This window comes from Cuculus canorus, chromosome 13, assembly GCF_017976375.1.
Source record: "Cuculus canorus isolate bCucCan1 chromosome 13, bCucCan1.pri, whole genome shotgun sequence".
NCBI classification, from domain to species: Eukaryota; Metazoa; Chordata; class Aves; order Cuculiformes; family Cuculidae; genus Cuculus; species Cuculus canorus.
In genome coordinates this window covers 21,541,077-21,549,129 of record NC_071413.1, presented here as the reverse complement: position 1 = coordinate 21,549,129, position 8,053 = coordinate 21,541,077, and the positions used below count along the sequence as shown (strand labels likewise).

The window sequence follows — 8,053 nt, the reverse complement described above, 5'->3', positions numbered from 1 at the left end:
AGCGGTGTAGCTGTGTCTGGGGTGGCCGTCCGGGGTGATGAGTCTCGGGGGTGTGTGGTGGGCACGTGATGAGGGGGGGTCTGCAGTCCCTTAACGCAGGAGCCCCAGCACGGCCAGAGCAGCACTCTGCCCGCAGACGAAGGTGCCACTGAGCACAGAAAGGATACCCCAGGCGATGAGAGCAGCCCTGTGGGGACATGAGCAGAAGGCTGGTGGGGACAGAGCTGATCTCCAGTAACATGCCAGCCCTGGGTCACCCAGCCCCACTGGTCTGGAGCCCTCTGTGCAGTCTCGGCCTCCTCTACATTGCTGCTGGCAGGTGGATGAAGACCCCGTCAGCCCCTCCGGCTCATTCCCTGTGCCCGCTGCAATGACACAAAACCTGGTCAAAAGCCTGGCAGCTGCCACCATGATTCCATCCCCGGTCCTATCTGCACCTGGTGGCCCTGCTGACGAGGCACAGATGCACATCAGTGCCATGCTTGGGCACAGTTGCTCCCACACCCCCCAGCCCCCACCACTGCCCCTTCCCCAGCATCATACTCAGCCCCGCAACCTGTGGGTCTGCACCTCCCTGCCCGCCTCTCCCTGGGCACACAGCCCCCCACCTCAGCTGGACACCAAGCCCTGGGGACATAGCACTCACCTCCAAACCCAGCTGCTGCTCCATCGGGGTTGTTGGCACTGTGCACCCTTCCCAAACTGCCCCAGGCAGGCTGGGACTGTCCCCTCGCTGTCCCCATTGCCATGGCTCGTGTTGTCCCCTCTCTTCGTGGTGGTATTCATGGGCTCACGCCCTCATGGGTCTCCTTGAGGGACCTTTCCAAGTCCTTGGTGTCCACCTTGGTGCCCCTGCTCGCCTCCTGCCTTGGTCCCCCAGCACTTCAGCACCCCCAGGGGCACCCTCGCCTCTGCCCAGGCAGCCATGGCCACCCTCTTGTCTGAGACCCCAAGGTCCTGCGGTGCTCCCCCAGCTGCCATGGGGACAGAACCCCCCCCTAGCGTTACCTCATCTGCACTAAGGCTCTACTCTTCCCCCATGGGCACCTGCGGACATGCTTTGGTACTGCCTACCCCAAAAATTTGACAGCTCCCCTCTGTGCCCCAGCTTCTCCAGTCAGGAGCTGTAATGGGGATGCATCGTGCTGGCACTACAGACACTGAACACCTGATTCCTGCTGGCCTTGGGGTACCAAACCACTCTGACTCCCACCCTGATCCCCAGGTCAGCCCTCACTGGGTGCCCCAGTACCTCCAAACAGCTTTCCTTCCCCTATGGCTGCGTTGCCTTGCAAGGGATGTGGTACCTTGGCACCTCCTCGATGCCTGAGCACATCTCTGGTACCTGGGCACATCCCCCTGTGTGGGCTCATCCTTGATAGCCAGGCACATCCCTAATACCAAGGCACAGCCCCGATACCCTGGCACATCCACACTGCTAGAGTACATCCCCACACAGCCACCCTTCTGCCCCACTGCAGCCTACCACTTCCCACAGCAAGTGCTGCTGCTTTCAGTGCCTGCAGGTGCCCCAAATCCCCCTCCGCATGGGCCTCCCACTTTGGCCAGGGTGACCCCAAGGGACGCTGCCTGGGAATGGGGTGCTGCACCCTGTCCCTGCCCTTGCCTGCCGCCACCGAGCCCGCAGACTCACTTTTTGCGTGGTCCAAGGGTGTGAGTCCCGGTCATGCACACCAGGCACAGCCCTGCTGTGAACATGGAGGCTCAGCCCTGCTGCCACAGCACCCCCTCACCCAGGGCCCACCACAGCATCCCCCCAGAAACATGTCTGTGCATCCCCAAAATAGATCTGGAATGGGCCACCCACCAGCACATCACCCCCCAGCGATGCTCTTGGCACCAGTGATCCCTCCTCTCTCCCAGTGCTCACTCTTGCCTGGGAAGATGAAGATGAAGAAGGCGCTGATGCCCCCGATGAGCTCGATGACCTTGCCGATGTCCGGGACAAACAGGGCAATGGCAAGTGTGGTGGCCATCCAGGTGACCGTCAGTGCCACCCGGCTCCGCTGCTCATGTGCCTCAGGCACCGCCGCAGCCCCACACTTGGGAGTCACCCACATGTCCCACACCACTGACCTGAGGGGAGCCAGGGGGTCTGATGGCACCTGGTGGAGCCGCAGTGGTGGGGATGGGACACAGCTCACCACCGCTCCCTCACCTGCCCAGCAGCACCGCAATGGGGTAGATGGTGATGATGGAAACACCAAATAGGACACGGGCAACAATGACAACCGGGTCATTCCCTGGGTAGGACATCAGGACATCGGATGCCACGGCCTCCCCGAAGGTCAGGTATCCATAGACCCCCTGCCGATGGGGAGGTGGGGGTGGGCCGCCATGCCAGTGAGAAGGATGGAAGAGCTCCAATGAGGATGGATAAGCCCTGGGGATGGGGGAGATCCCAAAGGCCAGGAGGGGAAGAAGGGGTCCAGTGCTGGGGTTACCAGTGAGGGAGTAGATGAGCAGGCAGATCAGCATGGAGAGCACAGAGACGGTGACCCAGTGGGAAAAGCTCTGGTTGCGCATGCTGCTATAGATGGCCACGCAGGCCTCGTGGCACTGCAAGGCATGGGGAGGATGGTGCTGTGGCCCCATGCAGGGAAAAAATCCGCACCCAGCACCTTCCCTCCCACCCAAAGGTGCCCTGTCCCACTCTTCCCCATCCCCAGGGGCTTGTGTCCTGCCCTGCAGCTGCCTCTGATGACAGCCACAGGTACTCTTCCCTGCAAGAGCTGATGTCCCCATGGTCTGGGATGCTGCAGGAGGCTGCCAGCACTGCTCTGGAAGCCCCGAACAGTGTGACCAGGGTGACCTACCTGGAAGCCAAAGCAGATGGTGGGGATGACGCTGAAGACAGAGGCCCAGGAGGAGGCCCTGTGGCATGGTGGGGGGGGTGGGGAGGAAGTGCAGAGCAAAAGGCATGAGATCCCCAGAGGCAAGGTGGACCTCGGTGGCATCAACTGTGAAGCCTAGATGTCACCATGAGAATCTTGTCTGGTGATTTTAGGAAGGGGGACTACTGGGGTGAAAATTGAGGCTGGGGGCTGCCACCCACCCACCACCCTGCCAGTGCTGTCCCAGCTCACCCCCACCATCCAGGGTCACTGCTGATGCCACAGAGGAGGGGAAGGGAGGGATGTGAGGCTGATCCCTGTACCTGGAGGGCTGGGGGGGCTTGGAGAAACTCAGGCTCTCTGCTTGCAGGTAGTATTTCAGGACGACGACCATGGTGAGGTAGCAAGCAGCCAGCGTGCCCAGGATGCTGCCAGGGCATGGAAGAACATCAGCACACAGAGTCCCATCAGCTGGGAGGGAGCAGGGGACTTGGGAGGAGGAGCCCGGGGTGGGCCACCATGGGGAATAGCCCAAGTGTTACCTGGAATACTTCTGGAAGCCAATCTCCTTAGGGACGGAGAGGGGGAAGATGACAAGGACGCAGAGAGCCGACAGGGTGAAGCGCTGGTCCGCATACCAGGGGGGTGGCAGGAGGCTCCCGCTCAGCGTCCCATTGGAGTACAGGGAGTCGCACACTGGGGGTGGGCAGCAGAGGGTCAGTTGCACCCCAAAAGGTGGCCCAAGGGTGTCAAGAAGCATCACACCATGGCAGGGACAGGAAGCCCCAAGTCCCCAGGGTCCAAAGCCTCAGGGCTGCCCCCCCAACCCACATGGGACCACCTTCCCCCTACTCCTGGAAGCTGTCAGGCCCATGCAAGTCCCAAATGTGGTGCAGGGGAACAACTCACGTTTCTCCAGCTGGTCACCCACCACTCTGAGGAGGGCCACGGAGATCATGAAGAGGTTGAGGAGGAAGCAGACCTCGCAGAGTTTCCCCGCCACTGCCCCGCACACCACCCGGATGACCCCCTGGTAGGTGGGCTGGGCGCTGAGGGCAGCTGCGTAGCCCAGCACCGCCAGCCCACTCACCAGGAAGACCAGTGAGCCCTGCAGGAACATGACCCAGCAAGAAAAACCAACTCAACTCCCCAGGGGTCCTGGGTCCCCCTGGAGGACCCAGCAGGGCCATGTCATCCCTGGAAGTGTTCAAGGCCAGGTTGGATGGGGTCTTGGACAGCCTGATATAGTGGGAGGTGTCCCTGCCCATGGCAGGGGGGTGGAACTAGATGATCTTTAAGATCCCTCCCAACCCAAACCATTCTATAATTCTGTGATTCTATGATTCTATGTCCAGGGACCAGGTTGCCTTTTGGTACCAGTAAAAGCATGGAGATACAGCACTACGTGATATTTTGGGTTTACATTGGAGCATGTAGGGGACCAGACACTAATTTTATTTGAGGTTGAGCTTTTACCGTGGCTCGTCATGCAAGGAGCATCTCTTAAGGTGGCAGCGGCTTTTTGCACCTCTGGCTGCTCTCCCTGGGTCAGGACACGGTCACTGCTCACCATGCAAAGGGGAGGGACCCCTCCATTCCCCCAAACACCAGGGCAGGTGTCCTCCACCCTCCCTTCGCCCCTCTCGGCTCCCTTTGGGGATGCACCGCCCGCAGCCCCCCACCCCAGGCTCGGGCTCCCCTTCCTTACCAGCTCCACCAGGAGAGCAGGGACCGCGCCGCCCGCCCTGCTGAAGGCCCAGGGGAAGCTGAGCAGCCCCGCACCCAGCGCCGATTTCAGGAGGATGAAGACGGCGCCGGCGGAGGAGAGTCCGGCGCTGCCCTCCGCCCGCACCAGCGGCCGCCGCTCGCCCTCCCGCTCCATCCCGCCTCTGCCCCCTGCGCTCCCCTCCGCGGGGAGGGGACAGCGAGTGGGGGCAGGGGCCGGGCTGCGGACCCCCCGCACGGAGCGCACGCAAGGAAAATCCCGTCCTGATCCCACCCCGGCGCGGGGGCAGGGGAGCGGGCATCGCCCCCGAGCCCTCGGAGGAGAGGACCCAGGGCTCGCGTACCCCTGCCTCGGAGCAGCGGTTCCCAGCCCGCCCCGCACCTCTGCCTCGGAGCAGCGGTCCCTATCCTCCAGTCCTGCACTCCTCCTTCGAACCAGCAGTCTCATCCCACTGCCTGTGCACATCCCCCAGTCCCAAAGAGCTAACACAGACCACAGGAAAATTAGCAGCTTCCAACATGAGGCTCAGGCTGGGCAGGTGGAGGGGAGCTATCTGTTCTGGCTGCATCCACGAAATTCCCACTATGGGGCATTTCGGACCACCTCAGGGCTGTGAGTGCAATGAAAGTGGCTGCATCACCTGCCCTTCAGCACAGTTGGGCTGGTGGATGCTTGACCTTCACCACTTGTTGGGTGCAGGATGAGGACAGCACTTTAGTGTCTCTGCAGCAGCCACCAGGGTGCTCCTGCACTTGGGAGGCTCCTGCACAAAGAGCCACTCCATCCCCTGCTCCACACGAGGAAAGCGGGTGCCCAGATAACAGGATAGGGTGACACATGCTGTAGGGAACCTGCACAGAAGAGGCTGCATCCCACAGAGGGGACAGGCGCAGCTCTGTGCCACCCCAGCGATGCCCCAGGGCTCAGCGCACAGGCCCCTGACGCTGGCTGACAGCCCCTAATGCATTTTTGATTTCCCAAATATGTGCCCTTCTGAGCTTGGTAAGACGGATAAAGAGACTTTAATCAGCTGCTAGGAGGAATTATAGATGGCTAGTTGTGCCTGTCACCTACATTACATCTCTGCCGCCTGCAGGGCTTATAACCATTCAGAAGGGCCTTTCCAGGCCTTCATTAGCCGCACACCAAAGGCTTCAGAAATAATCAGCCTCTACGATTTAGAAATTGGCCACTGGGCTGTAAAATACCATCCACTGGGAAAAGCTCTTATTTCAGACTGGCGCTTTGATACAGCTCGACTCTGGTTTCAAGTCTGTGGTGGAGCTGTAATCTCTCATTACTGCTATGATGAGAGGAGAGAGCCCCCTCATTAGCACCGACTGGAGCAGTGGCACCAAGCCTTTCCAGGCTCCCTCTGACAGGAGTGCTCCAAATCAAAGGGACAAGGCCCACCTACCATGCCAGCACAGCAGCTCCAGGAGGTTTCTCCAAAGCCAGGGCTTTGGGCTCCCTCGCTCATATTTTTGGCTCTTTCCTCCCATTTCTCCGGGTGATCCAGCCCCCAGGATGTGAGCCACAATCCAAGGATCCCCAGGGGTGGCAGCTTCACCCACTGATGTGCCACCTTCGCAAGTGCCTTCCTCTCCTCTTTTTGATGGAAAAAGGGCTGCTGGTATATTTTCCACAGTGCTCCTTCCATCTGAAGGCAGACAAATGCACAAAGGTGCCAACAGACAGTCCTTGCTTCAGACAAATGAAAACACCAACTACAATGATGCTTTCCTACACACAATCTGAGGCCTGGCCCGTGAGGTTTTGCACCCTTGCTGACAGCTTTCTTGCAACCAGTACGACTTGCAGAGCTGTTGCTGGTTGGTCTTGTGAGAGACCTTGACACCACAGGTGAGATGGAGAAAATCCCGTTCCTGTCAGCATGTTGGTTGTGAGAGGGAGCACCAGTGGGCTCCAGCCCCGCTGGGATGGCACAAGCAGCCCAGCCTCGGGACCATCTCCTCAGCTCCCACAAGCTTCCACTAACAGTTACAGAGTGAAAGCTTGCTGTCTTCTCTGGCACTGCAACAGGATGTCACCTCTTCCCATGCACCCTCATCTTCAGAAGGGAAGATGCAGCCTGGGGAAAGTCAACTGCTCCCCACATTAGGGAGAACAGATTTTCTCAATCCTTTATGTGGGACACCGTATTGTGAAACCCTATCCATAGCCACCTCTTGGAAGGTTTTCCCCAGGCTACATGGAGAAATGTTCTCTCCTTACAGTACCCTTCCAAAGGCCCCTCACCCCTGTTCGTGACCACAAGGCCCAAACAGCATGGGTGCAGTCAGATAGCCCATCTCCCTCTCCAGCTGTGCCCAGGGCTGGGTAGGAATCAGTGAGTGGCCCAAGAGCTCACAAGGACTGTTCACAGGCAGTCCTCTTTCCCGCCCAGGCACCGCATCTGTTCACTGACAGAAGCAGCCACCAGTGCCCTGCTCCTCCTGGGAAAAGGTACCCTTATTTGGAGCAGTGACAAAAGCAGCTTCACTACAACAGAAACAACATTAACAGACGCGACACTGCCAGAGGCAACTTATGCCTGTGTCCTAATCTAACCCAATAATAAGCTGTAGAACAGAATCATTAAGGTTGGAAAAGACCTCTAAGATCATCAAGTCCAAGCGTCAGCCCAACACCACTGTGCCTACCAAACCATGTCCCAAAGTGCCACATCTATATGCCTTCTGAAAATCTCCAGGGATGGCGATTCCACCACTTCCCTGGGCAGCCTCTGTCAGAGCTTCACCACTCTGTCAGTGAAGAATTTTATCCTAATATCCAACCTGAATTGCCCCTGGTGCAACTTGAGGCCATTTCCTCTCATCTTATCACTTGTTACTTGGGAGAAGAGACCAACATCCTTCTCCCTACAAACCTCTGTTCAGGGAGCTGCAGAGAGTGGCAATACCTCCCCTCAGCCTCTTCTCCAGGCTAAACACCCCCAGTTCCCTCAGCCACTCCCCATAACCCCTGTGCTCCAGACCCTTCATCAGCTCCTTTGCCCTCTGGACACGCTCCAGCAACTCAATGTCTTCCTGGAACTGAGGGGCCCAAAACTGAACAGAGCAGGACAAACCAAAGCAGAAAGGGGTGTTGGCTTTCTGTAACCCATGCTGTTAGGTGTCATCTAAGGACAGGTCTTTTTACACAGCTCATCACTGAGATCTTTTTGGGAGCTCTCTCCTCATTAGCTGCCTTTGCAGTTTTGAAGGTTTTCAAAACTCTGCACTCACTCCCATTTGCACAACTGCCTGGTAAGTGCTCCAAAGGAAAGGCTGCAGCTTGGGATGCTGCTGTTAGGGATAGAGGAAGAGCAGAAACAGGAAAATTTTCTCTAGTCAAAAACTTGCTCCCTCTGACTGGCAGTGGAAAGAGTCACTCAGCACAGTGTCTGAGCTTCATAGAGATAATATATTTATTGAAAAATCTGCTTCACCAACAACGGTGAAATCATGAC

General features: G+C 58.3%; 1 protein-coding gene across 10 annotated transcripts; it reads right to left on the bottom strand.

Annotated features, from left to right (window-relative positions):
- Window positions 1–42: 42 nt before the first annotated feature.
- On the bottom strand, window positions 43–7,826 carry SLC38A8 (solute carrier family 38 member 8). Of its 10 annotated transcripts, XM_054079094.1 has the most exons (10): window positions 4,564–7,826; window positions 3,765–3,963; window positions 3,398–3,551; window positions 3,179–3,283; window positions 2,838–2,895; window positions 2,467–2,580; window positions 2,180–2,328; window positions 1,892–2,097; window positions 1,655–1,709; window positions 55–187 (listed from the first exon to the last, which is right to left on the bottom strand). In XM_054079094.1, the coding sequence occupies exons 1-10, from the start codon at window positions 5,044–5,046 to the stop codon at window positions 91–93; spliced, it is 1,620 nt and encodes a 539-aa protein (XP_053935069.1). In that variant the 5' UTR covers window positions 5,047–7,826; the 3' UTR covers window positions 55–90. The 10 variants fall into 10 exon arrangements, 5 of the variants coding, with proteins under 5 accessions (XP_053935069.1, XP_053935065.1, XP_053935066.1 ...); XR_008452098.1 differs by having other exon boundaries at window positions 43–365; window positions 647–1,709; window positions 2,180–2,580; XR_008452100.1 differs by having other exon boundaries at window positions 43–365; window positions 647–1,706; window positions 2,180–2,580.
- Between the last annotated feature and the right edge of the window lie 227 nt (window positions 7,827–8,053).

What these genes read in the sequence shown, in the direction of transcription:
- SLC38A8 (XM_054079090.1), bottom strand. Translation starts at nt 5,046, where the DNA reads ATGTGCACAGGCAGTGGGATGAGACTGCTGGTTCGAAGGAGGAGTGCA. An exon ending in GGCTTCCAGAAGTATTCCAG is followed by an intron (nt 3,284 to 3,397) that starts GTAACACTTGGG and finishes ATGCCCTGGCAG; the next exon opens with CATCCTGGGCACGCTGGCTG. An exon ending in CCATCTGCTTTGGCTTCCAG is followed by an intron (nt 2,581 to 2,837) that starts GTAGGTCACCCT and finishes CATGCCTTGCAG; the next exon opens with TGCCACGAGGCCTGCGTGGC.